Below are 24933 nucleotides of genomic sequence, written 5' to 3'. Positions count from 1 at the left end.
AAAAAAAAAAAAAAAATCACTTTTATCTATGGTCACTGTGAGTCAAAGACAAACATGAGGATCACATTCTCCAGTCTCCAACCTAGACTGTCCAGAACCCAGCTCCTCTTAGGAACTGTACATGGATAATTACTTTCAAAATGTCTTGAGTGGAGAGAAGATGAAGAGAGAAGAGAAAACCTATTTACTCTCTGTACTTCTGTATCTTTTGGATGGTACAAGTATTAATACATATGCATTGTGTATTATTTATGTAATTTTAAAAAGGAAATATAGACTATTAAACAAAAATCTCTTTTTCTCAAACCTTTGTGATAGAATGAGTCAGTGTCCCCAGAGTAATGAGAAAATTGCACTTGCTTCGTAATTTTTCAATTACCAGATAAGGAATGCCTATTACCTAATTACTTAAGAAGGAATACAGCTGTTGATCAAATAAATGAATTTATAAACATTTGGGTATTTACAAGGTCCCAAGCAGCATGCCATCCTAGACTCTCTCCCCTTTTCAGGACACTCACTTTGCTTGATCTCCTATTCTCCAATTGCTTCAAGTCCCATCTTACATGCCAACTATCCCCAAAGCCAGCTTTCTCTCACCACAGAGCAAAGCTGCCCATTAGACATCTACTCTTGGATGGCCCACTACCCCCTAGGCTCAACATGTCCCAAACCAGAATCATCATCTCCTCCCTTAGGCCTGACCCATCCCCTATGTTGCCCATCTCAGTGTATACCCAAGTGCCCAACCGCTCACCTTCCACCAGCTTCCAACAATGGCCAGTTTTCCACTTCCTAAATCTTCAATCTGTCTGTTGGTCCATACAGTTATATATTTTCTCAAAGGACTAGCCCTTCTCATCAAGACCCCAGCCTTGACGCTCTCTGCAATCATTTTCCTCACTGTTCCAGGTTTAATCTTTCTCACTAAAAATCTGATTGATTGCTCTCATCCTGGAAAGTTTTTGGGAGCCTTTAATCAAAACCTTGGCATCAAATCTAGGGATGTTATGATTCGGATCTAAACCTTTATCACTTCTCCAGCCTCATCCTCCACCAAGCTAACCACCCCTCTTTTCCCAAGCTACATCCTACCCCACTACACTGCATGCTCTCACTAGCTATGCTTCATTACTTTAGGGTTCTAGATACAAGCATTCACTTGCCTCCCCTTACTATTTGGTTCACCTTTCTTCCTCCATGTACTTCCTCTCCCATCCTTTGACTTGGTACACTCTTCCTGGTCCTTCAGGTTTCAGCATAAACACTTCTTTCTCTAAGAAGCTTTCCCTGACTACCCTTGCTTCTCCCCACTCCAAACACTGGGTTGATGGTCCTTCTGCTTGCCATTCTGTTTTACCCCTCTCATGAATCTAACATGCTGAACTGTAATTTCTTTTTATTCCTCTATATCCTCACTAGACTATAAATTACTTGAGGTGAAGGGTTCTGTCTGCCACTCTTCTCCATGGAAGGCATTTACATCAATATCAGTATATGAATGCCAGCTTACAGAATAAGCATCTCTGGACAAATCATTTACTTACTGAAGTCATTTCAATAGAACCCTGACCTTTAAGGCTAAATACTCAGATTCCAGAGGAAATAATACTAATGTTGGTGTTAGAAGCCTGTCTTCTAGATGTTGCTGTTATCACCTGTGTGGCCTTGGACACGTCAGTTAACCTGTTTGAGCCTCTGTTTCCTTGTTTGTAAAATGAGGGAGCTGAACTAGTTCATTAAAATCTCTTTCATTTATAAAATTCTATAATACTAAATGCAGCAAGGCATCATTGTCAAGTTATTTTCAAGAGAAGTCCAGTTTAATTTAGTGTATCAATAAACTGATACCATTTAGCAAAATAATCAAAACTGGGTAGAAGAAGGGATAAAACAGTGTAGCAGTTAGAAGCATGAATTCTAGGGTCAAACCTTCCCAAGTTCTTGTTTTAGCCATGCTGTTCACTAGCTGGTGTTATGTTGGCTGTACTACTTAATAACTAGTGTTATCACAGAGTTACTCAACTTTCACAGCATCAGTTTCTTCATTTGTAAAAGAGAAAGAGCAATAGTGCCTTTCACAAAGAACTGTTGAGGATTAAATGAGATGATACATACAAAAGGTTGAGCATAGTATGCGTAGTACAGAGTAAATGATCAATAAATGCTATTATCATTTTAAACCATCAGCAAAGAGTTCTTACATTGACAAAGATGAGAAAAATTATAATAGCATCAGAGTAGTAGTCACTGTTGAGAATGCACTTTCTTGCATATTTGTAAAGTCTCTTTTCAATTAAAAATGCAAAAAATTATAAAGACAAATAGAAAACACACTCATTCCCATTACCCAAAATTAGCCACTTATTGAAAACATTTAAAAAAACTTTCAGAAAGATGGCTACTGTCAAGTTTATGGATTGTATCATTGCTGCCTGACTCCTAATCCTTCCTTCTGCATTCATTTTTCGTACTTCCTAAGGGTTGTTTTTTTTTTTTTGAGATGGAGTCTCGCTCTGTTTCCTGGGCTGGAGTGCAGTGGCCCCATCTCAGCTCACTGCAAGCTCCGCCTCCTGGGTTTACGCCATTCTCCTGCCTCAGCCTCCCAAGTAGCTGGGACTACAGGCACCCGCCACCTCGCCCGGCTAGTTTTTTGTATTTTTTAGTAGAGACGTGGTTTCACCATGTTAGCCAGGATGGTCTCAATCTCCTGACCTCATGATCTGCCCATCTCGGCCTCCCAAAGTGCTGAGATTACAGGCTTGAGCCGCCGCACCCGGCCCCTAAGGGGATTTTAAGCGATGGTCAGTGGATGAAAAACTTCAGTCTTTGAAAAAAGCCATTTCACTCACACTCTTGAATGATAGTTAGCTTGAGATCTAGTGACAGTTTAACTTGATATCACACTCTTGCATGACAATTTATTCTTAGTTGAGTTTTTTCCTCAAAGCACTTTGTTCTATTGTCTTTCAGCCATGATTGCTGCTGTTGAAAAGTCTTCTGTAAGTCATACTTATTATAGTCAAGATTCCTTGTAATTCTTACATGAGAACTGTTGGAATATTGCTACTCTTTCCTTCTCTCTATTCTTTTATCTCTGCTCAAAACCCTCCAGTGGCTTCCCATTTCAGAGTAGAAACAAAAATCCTTTCCATGGGCTAAAAGCCCTGTGTGATCTATCTTCCCCACTCCTATTACTCTATAACCTCATCTCTTCTCTTCTCCCCTTGATTACTCCACACCTCTGGTAATCACAGAGTTTTGTTCTGTGTCCCCACCCAAATTTCATCCCGAATTGTAATTCCCACAGGTCAAAGGAGGGACCAGGTGGGAGGTGACTGGATATGGGGGTGGTTTCTCCATGCTGTTCTCATGCTAGTGAGGGAGTTCTCTCATGAGACTTGATTATTTAAAAGTGGCAGTTTCCCCTGAACTCTCTCTCTCTCTCCTGCCACCTTGTGAAGATGGTGCCTGCTTCCCCTTCCACCATGACTGTAAGTTGAGGCCTCCTCAGCCATGCAGAACTGTGAACTAATTAAACTGCTTTTGTTTATAAATTACCTAGTCTCAGGTAGTATCTTCATAGCAGTATAAGAATAGACTAATACACGTGAACTCTGTGCTATTCCTCAAACATGCTGCTGACTTGAGGCCTTTCACTTACTATTCATTCTGATTTGAATGAATAACAGGAATCAATCATTTATCCCAGGAATCCATACTTGTTCCCTTTATCTACCTCAGAACTCTGCTTAAACATTACTGTTTAGAGAGGCCTCCCCTGACTACATCACCCAAAGTAGCAGTCAGACTCCCATTCTATCACTCTCTATTCCCTTATTCTGCTCTATTTTTCTTTACAGCATGTATTACCATTCGACACACTGTATTTGTTTCTAGTATGTCCTACCTTCTGTGTTAGGCAGGCTCTAAGATGGTCCCTAATGATCTCTGCCTCCTAGTATTCATGCTTTTGTAAAACCTCATCTCCTTGAGTGTAGGCCAGACTTATTGACTCACTTCTAACAAATACAGCAGATATGATGAAACGTCACTTCCAAGATTAAGTCATATAAAGACCATGACTTCCATCCTGGGTTCTGTCTCTTACTTTCTCTTGGATCATGCCCCAAGGGGAAGCCAATACCAAGTCATGAGGCATCCCTACAGATGGGCAGTTATGGTGAGAGTCTGAGGCCTAGCAACAACCACGTGAGTAAGCTTGGTAGTGGGGCCATCCCTGTTCTAAATCAATCCTTTAGATGAGACTGCAACTCCAACCTACAACTTGACTGCAAACTCATGAGATTGTGAGCCAGAGGCACCCATTAAGCCCTGCTCAGATTCCCAACCCATTCCTGTTACATAATAGGTATTTGTTGTTTTAAGATGCTACTTTGAGTCATTTATTATGTAGCAATAGACAACGCACTCTCATGTGTAATATAAAATATCATGGGATGTACTACGAAAGACACAACTCTATATCCACTGTGATGATATAACCAGCCCTTTAAAATTAAATTTGGAGTAAAGCAAGGACTTCATTTTATTATTTATTTTTGAGACAGGGTCTCACCTTATTGCCCAGGCTGAAGTGTAGTGGCATGATCTCAGCTCACTGCAACCTCCACCTCCTGGGCTCAAGCAATCCTCTCCACTTTAGCCTTCCAGGACTAAAGGCACATGCCATCACACCTGGCTAATTTTTGTATTTTTTGTACAGATGGGGTTTTGCCATGGTGCCCAGGCTGGTCTTGAATTCATGGCCTCAAGCAATCCACCCACCTTGGCCTCCCGAAGTGGTGGAATTACAGGTGTGCGCCACCGTGCCCAGCCTTTGACTTTAGAGCCACTCATTCATGAATTTGAAATCTCCATGGTGGTAGTGACTTTTTGCTGAATAATATCATCCCTTTTGCCTAGAAAAGTGACAGGCACACACAAGTCACTTAATAAATATCTGCTAAATGAACACATGGTTAAAAATTATATTCTATAATGTTTATTACAAATTTAGAAAATGAAAAGATCTTGAGATGTTTCCCTAGGCAATGCCAAAATTTACTCGAAGGGCAACACACTGGTGGTGCACAGGCAGAAACCAGCCTGCAGAAGACAAATCTTAGCTAGCCAGAATGACATTTTGAAAAAAATTGTAATGACAAATAGGACCCAAAAGTTTGCCATATGTAACTACCATTCTTGTCTTATAACTAACAAATTCCTACCTTTATATTATACGCCTGTGACCCCAGTCTATAGTTAGTCACTCTCCATCACTAGAGGTGTTGGAAAAGAGCTGCAGGCATTTTCATACTATAAGGGTGGGTATCCTAAATTATCTCTAAAGTGCCTTGGAATTTCAGGACTCTATAATTTCATTTATTTAATTGTATGTGTTTTGCAATTATTTAATACTTAGATGTTACATTGGACAGACATATTTAGAAACTTTTTAGAAGAATCAGCACAATTTTAGACATGCTAATTAATGGAATCTAACAAATAGTTTTTTCTTTTTTTGAGACAGGGTCTCACTCTGTCACTCAGGCTGGAATGCAGTGGTGCAATCATGGCTTCCACAGCAACCTCAACCTCCTGGGCCCAAGTGATACTCCCACCTCAGCCTCTCAAACAACTGGGACTACAGGCATTCACACCAGGTCCAGTTAATTTTTTTTTTTATTTTCTGTACAGACAGGGTCTCACTTTGTTGCCCAGGCTGGTCTCAACTCCTGGGCTCAAGCAATCCTCCTACCTCAGCCTCCCAAAGTGCTGGGATTACAGGCATGAGCCACAGCACTCAATACAAATATTCTTGAATATATAACCATTATCAATAATTACCAGGTCATTGGTAAGTAACTTTTTCAGGTGTGTTGTTTAATGTAACTATGCCTCCCATTTCTAGTTCATGAATGAGTGTGGTTCCAAAGTCACAAACAGAAAAATAACGGTGCTCCTTGTTTTACTCCAAATTTGAACTTAAAGTGCTAGTTACATTATCGCACTGGTTACAGAGTAGTGTCTTCCTCAGCACATCTCATTTTCTTCATAAAGAAGGCATCTGTCTTCCTTTTGGGTAACATGCCAAGGATGTGATCTTATTGTACCAATAAAAGGTTTGGCTATGTCTACCAAACATTCGAAAATGTGTCCATTTCCTTTCGGCAGGTCTAACAATGTTATTTAAGACTGTCACCTTTTTTTTTTTTTTTTTTTTAACATAATCCAAGGTGCTAATGAAAGCTCTCTGCCCCCTAGATTACAAATGCCACAGAGAAATGATCCTGTCTTACTCGGCTCATGGCCATATTCCAAGTGCCTAGCAGAAGCCTGACAAATAGTAGGTGGTCAATAAAAGATTGCTGAAAACATGGATATAACTAATTTGAATTATGTAAGTATTCACTTCTATCCCAGTTGTAGTTTCAACAAAAAGAAACCTAGAAACTAAAAACTAATAATAACTCCAAACATTGGGGCAACATTAAAATAAGAGGCTTTCAAGATAACCAATTTGAAAGGAAAGCATTCATGTTTGACAAAGTTCCATTAGGGTTGTTAGAAAATCTGCTTAGTCTGTAGTCACAACTATGAATTTTATTAAAAGTCACTAAAACTCCAGTCTTTCTTTTAAAAGACTGTAAGTCTAAAGAGAAGTAAAAGATGAGTAACAGTTTGTGTTATTGAATGCTGATTATGTGCCAGATACTATGCTTGGCACCTCACACATTTCTTGCTTTATTTATTTTGGCCAATACAACAGAATAGATTTGATTTCTTTTAGAGACAGGGTCTCACTCTGTTGCCCAGGCTGGAGTACAGTGGCTATTCACAGGCAGAATCCCATTACTGATCTGCATGAGAGTTTTGACCTTCTTCGTTTCTGACCTGGACAGGTTCACTACTCCTTAGGCAACCTGAGGGTTCCCTGCTCCCAGGGGGTCACCATAATGATGCCAAACTCAGTGTGGACACCTGACTGGCATAGTGCACTACAGCCCAAACTCCTGGGCTAAAGCGATCCTCCCACCCCAGCCTCCCCAGTAGCTGGGATAACAGGCACATGCTACTGTACCTAGTCACTTATTTCATTTAATCCTCATAAACACCGTATGAAGCAGAATCTGTGTTATCTCTGTGTCTGATGAGAAAACAGATGCAGAGAGGTGAAGGGACCTGCCTTAGGTCATACAACTACGAGTATGCAGTAGGAAGGCAAGTGTTTCAACCCAGGCTACTGCTCTTAACCATTTGGCTACACTGGCAGAGCCAGTTTCTTCAATCATAAAATCTCCAGGGCAGTTTCAAGGTCTAAATGAGCATGTGGAAAAGTGACTACAGGGACTCAGTTACCATCTCCCTGTCTCCTCTCCCACTTTCTTCATCTGGGGGCCTCCCATCCTGGCTCCTTAGGCAATGCTAAATTATAGTTTGGGACAATAAGCAGTGACCCAATAATTTGCTTCCTCCCTGCCTACAAGTTTGGGGAGCTTTAGGATATTTTAAGCAATCTGTGGTATTGTTTGATGAAGACCACTGAAAGTAAATATGTTGCTCAATTACAAAGTAATTGGGGAAGTTAAATACATTGCCTCAGGTCATACAGCTAGTAAGTGATGGAGCTGAGATTTGAATCCAGACATTTCCCCCGCCCCCGCAGAGTTGAGATTTGAACTCAGACTTTTCCCCCCATGCAGTGTTCCTTCCACAACTGAGAGAGGAGCTGCATAAATTCAAGGTCAGTAATCCATATAGAAAGAGAAGATCAGAGAACAGAAGTCACAACAAACCTTAAAAATACGTGGAAGTAGATGAGAAATGCTGCCAGAGAAAGGCAAATTCAGAATGACAAATGCAGAAGTAGGATCTCTAAGAAGGTGCTGTATTACCCCATGTTAGTACAGGATTGGAAAGGGTGGCTGGATCAACTTTTTAAATCTCCTCTAACGAAGATGCAGTAATTATGATAGAAATGGCTACACTTTTCTTTGTTAATAACTCAGCAAGCGCAGAGCATAAGTACCATATGAAAGCTGTGGTTACACAAAAGACTGATGGACAAGAACATATATATACACACACACATATATATAGTGGGTTTGGAATATATGTGTGTATATGTATACACATATGTATATACATGTGTATGTCTGTATATGTATACATATATGTATGACACATGTGTTTGTGTATACACACAAAGATATATGTTTTTATATGTATATATTCAAAACCTACAAAAGTTTTTGTATGGGCCATCAATTAAAGCATGAATCTTAAATGCATTTTTGAGCAATCAGGGAAATTTAAATATAGACTGAATATTAGATGATATTAAAGAACTATTGTTATTTAGTGGTAAGTTAATAGCACTCTAGTTGTTGTAAAGTTCTATCATTCAGGCCTGGCAAGGTGGTGTGCACCTGTAATCCCAGCTACTTAGGAGGCTGAGGCTGGAGAACCGCTTGAGCCCAGGAGAGTTCAAGACCAGCCTGGGGAACACAGCAAGACCTCATCTCAAAAAAAAAAAAAACAAAAAAAAAAACTTCTATAATTCAATTACTATTAATACATCCAAGTCATTTCATTTTCAATATAGATTGAATATGGGAATTACTGCTTATTTTTTACTGAAAGTAGAGCAGCTGAATTATCAGCGTCAAAGGTTTGGGGGTTTTGCTGCTGTCTTTATCCTCTGGGATTTTTGAATTTAATGTCTAGTTACAGGATTCAACGTTTGTGACACATTAGGAAAACACTGTCTCTAATGTTGAGGAACCAGAATATCTGAACATATTAATCAACAGTGTACAGAACTGTCCTGTCCTTCTGACCAGGTCACAGTGAGCTCTACAAAATAAGTGCAAATGCTTTGTTGCCTAAACTTCTTTACTTTCTAACCAATGCTTAATAGTAATTTTGTTTTGAAATGACCCAAAAAATACTGGTCACAGTATTGTTTGTCATGTACAAAGGGCAAGAGGAAAGCACCTCTCCCCTAAGCTAAAAGATTAAAAGCTTGGAGAAAAGGGAGATCAGGTGATCATAAACTCTCTACTCTGTGTTTCTACAGAACTCACTTGCTCATCTACGATTCAAAAGCTGCCATTCGCATGAGTACCTTTCAGTTTAGGAATGTAATTTCAACAATGCATCCATTTTATCCAAATTCCAATACAGTAAGAAAAATTGGATGCTCCATAACATTTCTTATAAAAGAATTTTATCAGTAACACTGTACTTTCCAGCCAACACTTAAAAAACTGTTGACTGTCTCTTTTCTGTAACTTTCTGGTATGTGAAAGTATCTCAGATTAATAACTCAAAAAAACGAGTGTACACAAGCACTTTATCAGCTGTCCAGATGACAAGAAACTTGAAAAGATACTAAGTATGTTGGGTAACAGCTTGTCTGGCTAGAATAAAAGATCCAATTGAACATACAAAGAGGTGTACCACCGTTTGGAAGTTGGTAAGACAGCCCTGCTGTTGTTTTCTTCATCTACCTGGTGAGGTGGGAGATGCGCATTTGATTATAGGGTGTCAAATACCAGCATCAGATAGTATCTGCTGGGGGCTCTGATGGGTACAGCACAGCTACCCAAATACCAAAGGATTTGTTTTCATGAACAACTTTCCCAAGAACTGTGCCCTGCTACTCAAAAGAGGATCAGGGAGATCCACAATAATAGCACAAACTTAGAGAAAACTTGTTAGAAAGGCAGAAGCTAGGCTGAGTGCAGTGGCTCAAGCCTGTAATCCCAGCACTTTGGGAGGCTGAGACAGGCGGATCACGAGGTCAGAAGATCAAGACCATCCTAGCTAACATGGTGAAACCCTGTCTCTACTAAAAAATACAAAAAACTAGCCGGACTAGGTGGCGGGTGCCTGTAGTGCCAGCTACTCAGGAGGCTGAAGCAGAATGGCGTAAACCCAGGAGGCGGAGCTTGCAGTGAGCTGAGATGGGGCCACTGCACTCCAGCCTGGGCGACAGAGACTCCGTCTCAAAAAAAAAAAAAAAGAAGCTCTGCCTCACCCAGACTTTCTGAATCAGAATCTGCATTTGAACCAAATCCCCAGGTAATCTGTATGCACATCACAGTTTGAAAAGCATGGGTTTAGAGGATTATTGTCAGTTTGGAAGGAGGTTTCCACAATACTCTTCCTTAGGCCCCTCCTGTTCCTCATTTTTACTGATGAGTCACATAAGGATATTGAAGAACCCTCATCAAATCCCAAGTAACACTAAACTAGAAGGAAACAATTGCACAAGCACCTCCTGGAAGACCAGGCTTGACAGCTGATCATGTAAAAGAATATAAACAACCAGAGAGATCTGCTAAAGAAAAAAAAACTAAGGCACATTTGAATGTATTGCTACAAATCAGACCACTTCTAGACAACTGGCTATAAGTCTGGTCACACATTCTAAGTGACTGAGAGTGAACTGTGGTCATGCAGTTTGGTGAGAAACAGGGAGGGAAAAGGATCTGGAAATTCTATCAAAAAGAATGGCTGAACTGAAGGACCTTAACCCTGAAGAAGAAGTGACAATGTGAGGACATCACGGTCATATTCACACATCTGAAAGACTGTCTCAAGACATTTCATTCTACAAATGTGTTTTTGAGCATCTGCTATGTGCCAGGCACCATGCCAGGAGCTAAGGATACAGAGAGGGAAAACCAGATCGGATCTCTAATTTTCTGATGGTTCTTGCCTAATGGAAGAAACCTGCCTGTTGTTCCAGAAAGCAGAACTCCAGACAATCAAAGGCAAGTGGAAGGACATGGGCACCTTTCAAGGAAGCCCCTTCTGGCCAGAAGGCTACAGCTTTGTAAAGAAGTGAATAGACAAAAGTTCGGAGGCTCCCCAGGGCTGAAAAGAATGAGTTAAGGAAGGATGAACCACCTCCCAGGGAGTAGCAGCTCAGGGGACTAACAGGCCAATGCTAATATTCCAGGGCTAGAGAATGCTTGGGGCCAATGACATTAATCTAAGATTTGTTTAGAATTATGCTACCTTCAGTTTCGCTAACAAAATTTTCAAAACTTAACGACGATTTAGGATTAACAGCTAAATTTTGTATGTAAATGATGTCATACCTTAAACTTATGAGTAAATGATGTCTAATTTCTCTTTTAGTAATTGTTGTTGTTGTTGTTTTGAGACGGAGTCTCACTCTGTCTCCCAGGCTGGAGTGCAGTGGTGTGATCTCGGTTAACTGCAACCTCTGCCTCCTGAGTTCAAGTGATTCTCCTGCCTCAGCCTCCCAAGTAGCTGGGATTACAGGCACCCCCCACCACACTTGGCTAATTTTTGTATTTTTAGTAGAGATGGAGTTTCAACATGTTGGCCAGGCTAGTCTCGAACTCCTGACCTCAAGTGAGTCATCCGCCTCAGCCTCCCAAAATGCTGGGATTACAGGCATGAGCCACCATGCCTGGCCTTAGTAATAGTTTTTAAAACCTAAGATTTAATAAAAATCCACATTACTTTATTTTATTTATTTATTTATTTATTTATTTATTGAAATGGAGTCTTGCTCCGTTGCCCAGGCTGGAGTGCAGTGACACAATCTCTGCTCACTGCAATCTCTGCCTCATGGGTTCAGGCGATCCTCCCACCTCAGGCAGACTATAGGCACGTGCCATCACACCTGGCTAATTTTTATATTTTTTGGTAGAGATAGGGTTTCACCATGTTCGTCAGACTGGTCTTGAACTTCTGATCTCAAGTGATCCATGCACCTCGGCCTCCCAAAGTGCTGGGATTATACATAGGTGTGAGCCACTGCGCCCAGCCCACATTAATATTTTAAGTAACAACTCTGTAACAACTCTGCATTAATGACTTATTTCAGTTGTACTCTTCTCTCAGCTATCCCTCAAACTACTATATTTCCAGTTCCTTGATGTAGCTTTAGAGTTGCTCATTCCACTCCCAAAATTATCCTAAAAAAATAAACAATTCCATTTCTTCTTCCAGAAGAACAAAAGAGGGAGGGGTGGGGAAACTAGTTGCCTGAGATGCAAATAAACAATATTTATAAAGAAAAATAAAACATAAAACACTTCAGTAGAATGCAGTCCTTTTCACAGAATGCAGCAAGACATAAAAAATTAAATATATATAATAAGAGAATATTTAAGGTAAACTGAGAAGCTATCATATATAATTATGCAAGGTTATATAGCAACATGGAAAAAATGCTTACAACGACATGAGAACAATACAAACTTGTATAATTCTAGCCATGTGATCAAAAAGTAGGAAAAAATAAAATCTAAGAGTTTATTTTCTAGAGTATTAGAATTCCCTTTTTAAAAAATTTAAACTTTCTATTTCACTGTTGGCTGTACAATACTTTTATAATAAATTTACCAAGCGCCAGTCAGGAGCAGTGGTTCACGCCTGTAATCCTAGCACTTTGGGAGGCCAAGGCAGACGGATCATGAGGTCAGGAGATTGAGACCATCCTGGCTAACACAGTGAAACCTCGTTTCTACTAAAAATACAAAAAAAATTAGCCGGGCATGATAGCGGGCGCCTCTAGTCCCAGCGACTCAAGAGGCTGAGGCAGGAGAATGGTGTGAACCTGGAAGGTGGAGCTTGCAGTGAGCCAAGATTGCGTCACTGCACTCCAGTCTGGGCGACAGAGCAAGACTCCGTCTCAAAAAAAAAAAAAAAAAAAAATAACTCACTACAAGTTTAAGAATTTGTACATTCGCAAGAAATGAAATAGCAAAATGTGACACACACAGTTTGATCTTCACCTTCAGTTGGTTGTCCTTTATAAAGCTATTTAAGTTCATAAACAACCAAAAGTAAAGATAATGAGATTCATGTTATTAAAAGTGCTTAACATTTGTGGAAAGCAAAAAGGACTTTGTACAGCAACCGCCCATGAACTTTGGGTAAAAGCAAAACTAAATTTCTGGAGTCTATTTTGCTTTTCACCTTATTTGATCTTGCTTAACATCACTCATGCCAAGTTGAGTTTTTTTCTCTTCTTTTCCCTTCTCCTCAAGTTCACAAAGTGAAAAAAAAAAAAAAAATACACAGCAGTTCTGTTACAGTCCTCACTATTCTCCCAGCAATACTACGTATGAAATGCGGCTTTCTAGAATAGGCCACAGAAAAAGTAAGAGAAGAGAAATATCCAAATACTATCTGTCACCACAGGGATCACCAGGACTGAGTTGACTTAGGGCCAAGAGATCTGGGCTCAAGTTTTCCACATCTGTAACATGAAATCATACTGCTTGCCCCAAAAAGTGATGTCACAGGAAAGTCCCGAGCACATGGTGATAGTCAAGAAATACTCATCTCATCCTTTTCCCACCTTCTGCCACACACGTGCACATGAGCTCTGCCCATTCTAAAACTACAGGGGTCCTTAAGTCTACTATTTCCCAGATGCCCACTCCAACTTTCTCTACCCTGCTCTCTGCCTTGGCAGGCTAATCATTATGAATCACATCAACAGGTCCCTATGACCTTGACCTCTGACTGGGTTTAGCCAATGCTAAGTCCCAGAAAGAGATCGGGGGAGGAAAGGAGAGATGACGGAGGGGATAAGGTTGGAAATTCATTCTACTTGTGGTGGATGCATCCCTCAACCAAAAGTCACTGCTCCTCTCAAGGTAGCCTTTTGCCACTTGATAACGATAATCTCTTCTGGCTCCTGCTAACTACTTTCACCCATTCATCTCTTTGTAGCTAGGGGTAGTAACAGCTCCACCATCACTGTGACCCTTGGTTCCTGCACTATCCCTTACGGTTTTTTCTACATCCTGTCCATATCACTTGAAGGCAACTCTCTTGGAATTATCCTAAGTTGAGAATGCCAACTTTTCCTGTTGGGACTTTCACAGATAAAGTCCTACCTATAGAATTCCAGAATTATTTATATCTTGAATTAACACAAGGAGAATGGCCGTTCTGGGGTTTCAGATTGAGATGCACATGCAGGCAGGATCTGATAATTCTAAAATACTCCCAAGTATTGATGATTCAAAACTCGCAAGGCTAGCCTGTGCTCCCCCAATAGGCCTGAGGTAGCCCCACAGCTGAGCCATTCTCCTCAGACACCAGAGGAATAACAACAGTTTCTAAACCCTTGGGACCCTGTGAATTAAGCAAGAAATTCTAGGCCTCCCCATGTTTTAAATCTTCAGTCCAGCCTCAGTCAGTGAGTCCCAATTTTACCTCAAACTAATAAAAGTGTCCAAATTACCAATCTCTCAGGGACTGGGAGAAGGGGAAACACAGCAGCCTCTCAAACACCCCATCTTTCCTACTGTGCCATGGCTTCATGTGCCATGGTTTCATGTGGAGCTAGAAAATAGAGCACAAGAATGGACTCTCCAAAACCAAAGGGCTGTGTTAGCCTCAGATGGAGTGGGGAAAGAAGGTGAAGGAACCCCCCTACACACACCTTTCTCTCCTTTCCAATTCCCAGAGCAAGTGAGAAAATGGGGACCTAGTTACCCAGGGTAAGTAAGTATGTAAGGCAGAGCCAGGACTGAATAAAGGCAACTGACTACCAGTTCAACTTTAATGACAACGGCCATATTTTCTCCTATTTGGTCTGTGCTGTCCAGTTGCCCAAAGGCAAGTTAAAGGACACCCCTCAGTTGAGTCCTAGCCCACCATCATGCGTCAGACTTTTACTGGTTTAAGATGCACTTACGAGGTCTAGAGTGGCCCTAGTCATCCCATCCTAGTCATCACAGAGATTTCATCTCTTTCTATTGAGTCTAAAGACACAGAGCTAAGGACACCCTTAGCTGTCAGCACCCACCATGTACAGAAGGCTCTTCCAGATGCCCTGGTGAGTTAAAAAGAGTCATCCAATTCTATTTATTTATTTATTTATATTTTAAGAAGACTAGAGAAGTAAATATGAAGTACAAGAGAAGGGAGCTGTACCCAGAGCATTACCCACCAGAAAGGCATTAAAGCAACAACATAGTGGCACATTAGGAGCTCAATGCTCTGGGTCACACTGTGACACGTGAAACATGGATCACGCCCCAGCCTTTCCAAACCTCCATTTCTTCATCATTAAAATGAGGTCAACAACACTATCTACTACTAATGACACTACTATTAACACTGGGTTAATGATACATGTAGCAGTCCTTAGCATAGTGAGTGACATGCTGTGAGGGCTCAATAAATGCTTGCTTTTAAAATCAGACCAAACTGAAGTTGGTTAAGTCTCCTCTAGCTGGAAAGCAAATTCTGCGGCCTTACTGGCATTTTACCTGCACCCTAGGGCTTAAAAGCCTTTGTTTACTTTTAGAGGAAGTATATTACAATATTAACAAATGTACCAAACATAGCAGTAAAACTATGCTAGAAAGACCACTGAGATAGAAATACTTCATTAAATAGATGTTTTAGAACCTACATTCAGAGAAGAGTTCCATGAGAGTGGGTGTCAGCCAAGAGTAAGTTCAGTAAGAGACTGAACCATTAAAAAGCTAACAAAACCCCAGGATAATTCATTAGGATCACAATATGCAGACTAAGGAGGGAGTTTACATCTGAAGAAACCAGGGATCCAGAATCTGAAGAGAGGGACTTGGGAGATGAAAATGAAGAAAGCTTCTTCAGGTACTTGAAGGGTTGTATATGTTATATATGGTGGGAAAGACTAAGGAAGTCCAGTGGGTCAAGAGTCCCAGGACAAATACTGTGTCTTCCTGTGAGAAAAGACTGTTCTTGTGCTGAGAGGTGTCCCCTATATAAGAAGAGGAGTAGAGGAGTTAGCATCTCACCAGTGGGCATACTGGAAAACCCTGTGTTCACTTCCTGCCAGAAAGTCTGCAATCCTAATGTCTTATTTGGACACCAGAAATAAACATAATTGGGAATCAATAGAGTGCAGCTCCTATGTGCCAGCATTTCTCACCCCTGCTAACAACAAATCCTTCAGAGAATAATACAACGGCTCAAATTTAGTCTGCTATTACATTTACTTGGGCAGTCTTATTCCATTTGAGAGGCATTCTAGTTAAAGGTAAATAAATAACTCCATAATGTTTTTTCTTAAAGATAAATTAATCAGCCCAACACTATATCAAAAAAGGCACAAGGATAATCTGTCACATGATTTTGAGTAATTATGCTAAGGGTTTCATTTAATCAAAGGCATCATTGCTTTTGCTCTGCTAGGCTCAGAAAACTAAACATTCAAAAAAATCAAGAAATATTCTAAAAATCACAGCCACTGGGAAGAAAGTGATTCAACATTATATTTTCTTTGTTCCACCTGCCAAAAATGATAGAGTGAATTTGGAACTGAGAAAGACAAAAAGAAAAAATTCAAGAGTAGAAAAAGATGTATGAAAGACAAGCGGGGAGCCGCGGCTAAAGGTGCAGACATGGCCAAGTCCAAGAACCACACCACACACAACCAGTCCCGAAAATGGCACAGAAATGGTATCAAGAAACCCCGATCACAAAGATACGAATCTCTTAAGGGGGTGGACCCCAAGTTCCTGAGGAACATGCGCTTTGCCAAGAAGCACAACAAGAAGGGCCTAAAGAAGATGCAGGCCAACAATGCCAAGGCCATGAGTGCACGTGCCGAGGCTGTCAAGGCCCTTGTAAAGCCCAAGGAGGTTAAGCCCAAGATCCCAAAGGGTGTCAGCCGCAAGCTTGATCGACTTGCCTACATTGCCCACCCCAAGCTTGGGAAGCGTGCTCGTGCTCGCATTGCCAAGGGGCTCCGGCTGTGCCGGCCAAAGGCCAAGGCCAAGGATCAAACCAAGGCTCAGGCTGCAGCTCCAGCTTCAATTCCAGCTCAGGCTCCCAAAGGTGCCCAGGCCACTACAAAGGCTACGGAGTAGGTATCTCTGTGTGCCAACGTGAGGACAGAAGGACCCCCCACCCCCACCTCTGGGCTGCCATCTGCATGGGGCTAGGGTCCTCCTGTGCTGTTTGTACAAATAAACCTGAGGCAGGATTTGTTAGCCTCTGTCTATGGAAAAAAAAAAAAAAGAAAGACAAGCAAGAGTCTGGGCATGGTGGCTCACACCTGTAATCCCAGCACTTTGGGAGGCTGAGGCGGGTGAACACTTGAGGTCAGGAGTTCGAGATCAGCCTTGCCAACACGGCAAAACTCCATCTCCACTAAAAATATAAAAATTAGCTGGGCATGGTGTCAGGCACCTGTATTCCCAGTTACTCAGGAGACTGAGGAAGGAGAATCGCTTGAACCTGGAAGGCAGAGGTTGCATGAGCCGAGACTGCATCACTGCACTCCAGCCTGGGAGACAGAAGACTCTGCCTCAAAAAAAAAAAAAAAAAAAAAAAAAGACAAGCATGAGAGTTTAGTGACTTTAACCACCAAAAGCCTTCCTGAAACTCCAGATGTGTGATTTGTATACCTGAGCATATAGTGCAGTCTCCACCCGCATTTTCTTTTTCTTTCACCACAATGAGTTGGGTAGCAGGGGGGAAGGATATAAAGGCAGAAGCTCATCTTTCATTCAGTCTATTTGCTGCCTTTGACGGCTATCACAATTCAGCACACAAGAATGCTGGTGCTGATCACCATGGAGGCAATTGTAATGTCAAACCCAAAATTGTAGAATCACAAAATATGAGACACATGTAACAGGCTTTGGGATGGGAGGGAGGGAGTGGAGATCCAAATTACCAGGCAAGGAATGCAAGTCTTTAGAAGCCCTTTTGAAGCAATTCAGATACTTAGTCATTTTTTTTCCTTTCGGAAAATTGAGACACTGATTATTTCTAGTTAAATTAATCTCTTCTGTTCATAGAATATATTATACCAGAATTCCAGCCTTCAGACCCAGTGAGAAATGAATGCCCTATTAAAGGATATACAATCAAGTGTAGATACCTTCATTATAAAGCCTGGCTTTCACCTGAACTGGAGAAAGCAATCTTTGTCCTAGATCACAGCAGTATTTCATTGTAACTCTATCCCTCAAGCACTACTAGACTGGGGAGACAAGTAAGTCAACAGGGTGCTAAGTGCTATCACAGAGGTAATCTACTTCATGCTCCAGGAGAAATGGAAGAGGAGAAGTGGCGCCTAACCAGCCCAAGGGGTCAGAGAAGGCTTTCGGAGGAGGGGCACCTGAGATGAAGCTGGAAAGGCAAGTAGTGTTGGCCTAATGAGCGGGGTAGGGTTTATTCTATGCTGAGGGGCATAGGGGAAGCCAGGAGGACCAACTGGAAACCCAGAAGCCTGGGGAATGCTAACATTTCAGGGCTGGTCTGAGGACTTGGAGACCAGAAAGGAGCCACAGAATGATGGGTTAGAAAGACAAGGGCAAAGGAGGAAGGCCTTTCAAGGCAGAAGTCACTCACAGTGTGAAGGAATGCAAGCCAAGTCAGACAAGGGCTAAAGGCCTAGACTTAAGTAACCACAAAGGGCCTAGGGTGCCCTTTGCCTGAGACATTTCAGGGAAGTGGCAGTGACAGAGGCCAGGGTACAGAGGGTTAAACTGCAGGAGGTGAGAAAGTAGAGACCATGGATAAGGCGCAGGAAGCCTGGCTAAGACCAGGGAGTGAGCTAACAGGAAACACAGGATCAAATTGTATTTTCCAGCCTGAACCTCTTCTTTGAGCTCCAGAGTTTCATCTCCTCTTGAATTCCTCCTTTTCCCTCACCCACTACACTCAATTTATATTCTGGCCTCCCCTCTACCCATTCGCCATACAACAGTCTGGGTGGTCTTTTTAAACTATAAATCAGGCCATCATACCACCCCATACTCAAAATATACAATGGCTTCTCACTGACCTTAGAATAGAATCTTAATGCCTTGCTAGCCCTGCTCTGTGCTCCAGTATCCTCTCATGCACCTCTCCTCCTGTTAGTCTTGTACCAAGTACCAACCTGGTCTCCTTTCAGTCCTTGAATTCATTCAGCACAGTCTTGCCTTAGGATTTTTGCCCTTCCTCCTTTACCAGGAACACCAGTCCTAGGCCCCCAGGCCCTTCCCAAACTCTGTCCACAGAGGCAGGAGCCTCTTCATTCCCTCCTGGGGTTGCACAGGTCCTGCCTCACTCTTCTCAGAGCCCCCTCCACCATTTTGTGCAAATAAACACCCAGACACCCCAAAATCACCTCCCATCCAGTAGATGCAGGCAAAGGGTGAGTTACCTATAAAGGAATGGGCCACTGCAAGTGCTTTTCCACCCCATGCCCAACGGTTTACCTCAAACCAACTTCTTCAGAGCCCAGGTTTTCCAGCCCTCTCAGTGGGATATTTCCTGGGTCTCACTACTAGGGGCTTTGATGGATGTCAAAAGACCCAGGCCCTAGCTCATTTCTCTGCTGCCAATTAGTTGTGTGCCCTTTATCAAGGCACCACTACATCAATTTTCTTATCCTAAAAAAGGTAAACGGTGTCTGTTTCCCTAGCTTTTAAAAAGGTCACCACGAAGGTGTGCTAACACCCCAGTTCTCAGCTCCCTCTTCCCTGACCCAGGGGCCTCTCTCCCACCTTTGCATCACTTGCCTTCTTAACCAGGAACAAGTCCTAGGCCCCTTGGCCCTTCCCAAACTCTGCCCATAGAGGCAGGAGCTTCTCCATTCCCTCCTGGGGTTGCACAGGTCCTGCGCCTCACCCTTCTCAGAGCCACCTCAACCATTTTCTGCAAATAAACACCCACACACCCCAAATTCACCACCTATCCAGTAGATAGATGCCTCTTCTCAACCATGTCTCCTTTGGCCTTAGTCACTAGCTCCCATCCTAGGCCTGGTATACAAAAGCCTCCCAGACAATCATGCCCTCTCATTCTCTTCTCCAACACTGCTGGCTGGCCACTGACACCCACGGCAACTTTGGAAACCATGGTTTGAAGACGGCAGAGCATCATTTGTCTGTGCCCCTTCCATCCCCACAGAGGACTGGATTTTAAATGAGCACAGAAATGTCTACTGTTTTAAGCCACTGAAGTTTCAGCAGGGTTTATCTATTATAGTAGCTAGTGTTTCTCTACACAATACAGGCTGAATTAAAATGGCAGCTGGAGAGAAGGGAGAGGACTCTAGTGATAATGAAGAAAGCCTAGAGCTAGGATTAGGAATGGCCTGATGACCATCTCCATTTATATATTACTTATCCTCTTCAAAGCACTTTAAAATATGTTTTCTAATTTGACATACCTTCATCAGTACTATTGCTATTAACAATTCACAAATGAAAAAATGGACTTAGTGAAGTTAAGGTATGTCCAAGGTCCCATAGCTGATAAGTGGAAAAGCCAAACTGGACACAGGACCCCTGACTCTTAGTCTAATAGCATCTTCCCTACAGCATCTAATCTCTCAAAGCCACATTCTAGTGCCACATCAGACACACTCAACTAAAGTACAAGGGCGCTAAAATGAAACAAAAAGGATAGGTAGTCTAGTAGAACTGATAAAAGGCAGATTGTGGGCGGGCGTGGTGGCCCATGCCTGTAATCCCAGCACTTTGGGAGGACGAGGCGGGCAGAACACGAAGTCAGGAGATCAAGACCACGGTGAAACCCCGTCTCTACTAAAAATACAAAAAATTAGCCAGGCGTGGTGGCGGGCGCCTGTAGTCCCAGCTGCTCGGGAGGCTGAGGCAGGAGAATGGCATGGCATGAACCCAGGAGGTGGAGCTTGCAGTGAGCTGAGATCACGCCACTGCACTCCAGCTTGAGCAACACAGCAAGACTCCGTTCCAAAAAAAAAAAAGAAGGCAAATTGTGGAGGTCTTTGTAAACATCAGACTGCGGAGTATAACTTTCATTGAAAACACAATGAGGAGCAAAAATCAACTCCCACTTCCAAGCTCCACACAGTAATTTTATATCTTCTCTGCCTTCAAAGAGCTTGCTGTATCATCCACCCTTGGCTATCAGTGGATGCCAGTGCTCCACTTCACACAAAAAAATAGAAGTTTTTTACAAGGGCAAAAATTCCAGCCCCCTGCCTTCTATAGACTTCTGTATCCTCACATAGCCCTTCCTCTTTCCACAGTCAAATGAAAGAGGCACCACTCCTCTGGCAATGCTACTGGCCATCTCCTGTGCATGCCCCTCCATCCACAGAAGAGACCCTGTTCAATCACTTATCCTTTCTTTTCCTGAATCTCTGATTTTTTTCCTTTCTCCTGGCTCTTCCTTTCCTCAGCCTCTGAACATACTAGAGCCCCTCTCATCCTAACATCACCCCTTCCTTGGGAAGCCCATAGCCACCTCTTATCCTCACACTTCCTAGCTGAGCTCCCTTAAGCATCAACAGCAAAAATGCATCTCTACTTCATTACCATGGATTCTCTACTCCACCCCCACCCACGGTAATGCGGTGGTGGGAGGCTGAAACATTCACCTCCAGTGATACCTCTTAGGAGCTAAATCCAACGAACAATTCCAATATTTCTCTTACTTTACCTTTTTATGGCACTTAACACTGCTGTATTCCTACCTTCTTGAAATTATCCCCTGCCTTAGTTTCCATGGCCCCATTCTCTCTTGATCTTCCCCCTCTCTGTCTACTCCTATTTGGTTTCCAGTACAGTCTCCTCCCCTCTGCCTCCCCACTAAATGTTGGTATTTCCTGGGGCTCCATCTTTATACTTCCTCTTACCCTACATACTCTAGTTTCTGTTTGAAATCATCCACAAATATAGTTTCAACTGATGGCTACACACTAGAGACTTCCACAGTGTGTAGCTGTGGAAGTGTAGCTGTATCTCCACAGTCCAGACCACTCATGTGAGCTCTCCACAATCTGGCTATATGTGCCTGCCAGTATTTCCACCTGGATTCCATGGCCAGCTCAAACTCAACATGGCTAAAACCACAGCAAGCATCTTGTTTACCATGCTTGTTCCTCTTCTAACTGCATCCATAAGGAGAGCATTTATTGAGTACTGTATCAGTAAGGGCCCTACAGAGAAACAGAACCAATATGAAACACAACTATATATATGTGTGTGTGTGTGAATGGATATATGTATGAATATACAGCCATACTCACACACTAAGATTTATTTTAAGGAACTGGCTCATGCAATTGTAGGGCTGACAAGTCTTAAATCTTTTGGGCAGGCCAGCAGGCTAGAAACGGAGGCAAGAATTGCTGTTGCAGTTTTGAACTCCCCTACTCAAACAAGTACCCAGGAGATAGGGTCTGGCCTCTCACCTCTATATCCCCAGCATCTTACACAGGCTTGACACACAGCAGCTCAGTAAGTGTTGGTTAATGGCCAACTGGGTATAAATTGAGATGTTATTAAATGAGAATGGGACAACAGGATGAACCATCATGGGGAAGAATCAAGACTTGACCAAGGACTATGTTACAAATCAAGACATAGCCCTTCTGGGGCATTCATTTGCCAGAATTCCCGCATCACTACACCCATGACTGAACAAGGACCATTACACAGATAGAAGCATATCCATTCAATACTATATTTGAATGTCTCAACAACCCTGTGAAGTTGGCATGGCAAAGAAAAGGTCACATTTTGTGAGTAAAATTGAGGTTCAAAGATTAAGGGTCTTGTCTAGGTTGCTACAAAAAATACCTACAATGAAGTGTCTTAGTTGTTCAGTGATATGCAAGGTAAGAGGGACCATTAAAACAACAGAAAGTTGGCCGGGAGCGGTGGTTCATGCCTGTAATCCCAGCACTTTGGGAGGCCAATGCGGGTGGATTGCTTGAGCTGAGTTCAAGCCCGGCCTGGGCAACATGGTGAAACCCTGCCTCTACAAAAAATACAAAAATTAGCTGGGCATGTTGGTGCACATCTGTGGTCCCAGCTACTTGGGAGGCTGAAGAGGGAGGACTACTTGAGCCCAGGAGGTAGAAGCTGCAGTAAGCTAGGATCACACCACTGCACTTCAGTCCGGGCAACAGAGCAAGGCCCTGTCTCAAAAACCAACCAACGACAAAAAAAAAAGTCAAAACCAAAAAGTAACAGTGCAGTTCAAAACTCCTTATCAACCTAAACCTGCAAAAAGTAATATTCTACTATTTACAAATAATACTGTTCTGATTTTTGTACTATATCATGGTATGTAGTATATTATTAGAATTATATATCCATTGTTGTAGGCCAGGCACGGTGGCTCACGCCTGTAATCCCAGCACTTTGGGAGGCCAAGGCGGGCAGATCACAAGGTCAGGAGATCAAGACCATCCTGGCTAACATGGTGATAACCCGTCTCTACTAAAAATACAAAAAGAAAAAAATTAGCCAGGTGTGGTGGTGGGCGCCTGTAGTCCCAGCTACTCGGGAGACTGAGGCAGGAGAATAGTGTGAACCCGGGAGGCGGAGCTTGCAGTGAGCCGAGATTGCACCACTGCACTCCAGCCTGGGCAACAGAATGAGTCTCTGTCTCAAAATACATAAATAAAATAGAATTATATATCCATTGTTGTAATAATAAATTTCCGGTTATATAGTAAACATCCAGAAGCACTGTTTTCTGAAATAAAGCCAATATGTATTAAATATATGACTTTTTAAAGATAACTATATAGTTCTCTTGGCACCACCTAAGTAGCTGGTTTCCGTATTTATTAATATACATTAGAATTAGTGAAACGTTAATATTTGGTCCAAGCATTGTATCTGGGGATGCGATGGCATTCTCTGAAGCCACAGAGAAGTGAAAATGCTCCATTAGTCATTCTTGTTAAAGAAGACAGGGCTGATCACGCCCAGCTATATTTGCATATATAGTAACTTGACCTTTGCAAAGCTCTTTTCTACATAGTCTCCTCTAGTCTTATAAAAATCTTATAAGCCAGGGCAAATCTTTTTTATTTTACTTGACAGAAAATAGGGTCAGATGCTTAGGGTCATGTAATTGATAAAAGGCAAAAGTGGGACTAGACACCAGGCTTTTCTGCCCCAAAGCCTACAGTCATTCTATAAAGCTCTCATGGCTTTCTGGCCATAGGTCCACCAGACTGTGAGTGCTAGGGAAGACCACGTCCGATTTGCTCTCCACTGGTGTCCAGCATAGTATCTGACACATAGTAGTTACATAATAAGTATGTTATTTGGTGAATTACTGAAATCATTTTCTTAAGTGGCTTTAGTTACCTGTATGGTAAAATAGGGCCTATAGCATTACCAAATATCTTGCCTTTTAAATGGTATTGGCATTATCAGGAATAAGCAAAAAGAAAATGCTATCTTCTGTGAACTACATATGTTGATTCCCAAGGGGATCAGAATTCCGGGCCAGGGCCCCATTTCAGCACAAAAGGTAGGAAGTAGTATGTCTTTCAGCTTCCCGGAAAATTAAGAGTTGAATGGAAGGGTCAAGGAGGAGACTTAACATGGGAAAGGAAAAACTGAATACAAGATTTCAGGCATAACGATGACCACCTACAAGGCTGGCACAATGGTCCAGCTATAGCTAATCTACCATGGCAAGAAATGGGCTTGCCAAAGGAGTGCAGACTCATCCAGAGAGTACACACACTAGTGAGAGAGAATCCACTCCGTGGCAGGAAGACACAGCTTTAAGGTAGGCCAAGCCCAGGAACCAAGTATGCAAAGGCCTGGGGCAGAAAGAGCCACTCTGGACATGGCTTCACAGCCACGGTTTCTGTAAAACCGTCTGTGCTTAGCCACCTAGAGCAAGGGAGAATGAGGAGCAACTGACCTCCTTTGGTTTACTCTGGTCAACGCCACAGGGATCCACTGACCACATCACCAACCATCCCAGAGAAAGATACTCAGAAATGAGATGGTGAGTATTCAAAAGTCCCGCTAACCTGGCAGACTATTCATTTCCTATGAAGGCCTCATTAACACCATTTAGAGCTCCATTTTCCCTCCATTTTAAACCACATATTCAAACATACACATCCCATTATCATTCTGGTTTTCTATGTACTACCATACCACTATATTTCCCATTCTTTCAGAT

At 42.2% G+C, this 24933-nt stretch overlaps 2 protein-coding genes across 3 annotated transcripts in view; one reads left to right on the top strand and one right to left on the bottom strand.

The window, feature by feature from the left end:
• The window catches only part of ZHX3 (zinc fingers and homeoboxes 3), a 119632-nt gene extending 102060 nt beyond the window's left edge, over positions 1-17572 (bottom strand). The window contains exon 1 of one of the 2 annotated variants that reach the window (XM_011929041.1): positions 17412-17572. The gene's annotated coding sequence lies outside the window, so the exon portion shown is untranslated. The remainder of the gene's footprint in view (positions 1-17411) is intronic. The other variant, XM_011929039.1, reaches the window with a different exon arrangement.
• LOC105502490 (60S ribosomal protein L29) lies at positions 16379-16965 on the top strand. The gene has a single exon (XM_011929042.1). The coding sequence runs from the start codon at positions 16404-16406 to the stop codon at positions 16869-16871; it is 468 nt and encodes a 155-aa protein (XP_011784432.1). The 5' UTR covers positions 16379-16403; the 3' UTR covers positions 16872-16965.
• Positions 17573-24933: the final 7361 nt, after the last annotated feature.

The sequence above is a fragment of the Colobus angolensis genome, unplaced genomic scaffold (genome assembly GCF_000951035.1).
Source record: "Colobus angolensis palliatus isolate OR3802 unplaced genomic scaffold, Cang.pa_1.0 Scaffold8, whole genome shotgun sequence".
Lineage (NCBI taxonomy): Eukaryota > Metazoa > Chordata > Mammalia > Primates > Cercopithecidae > Colobus > Colobus angolensis.
The sequence above is the reverse complement of the archived record's forward strand: the minus strand, read 5'-3'. Positions and strand labels throughout refer to the sequence as shown.

What these genes read in the sequence shown, in the direction of transcription:
- LOC105502490 (XM_011929042.1), top strand. Translation starts at nt 16,404, where the DNA reads ATGGCCAAGTCCAAGAACCACACCACACACAACCAGTCCCGAAAATGG.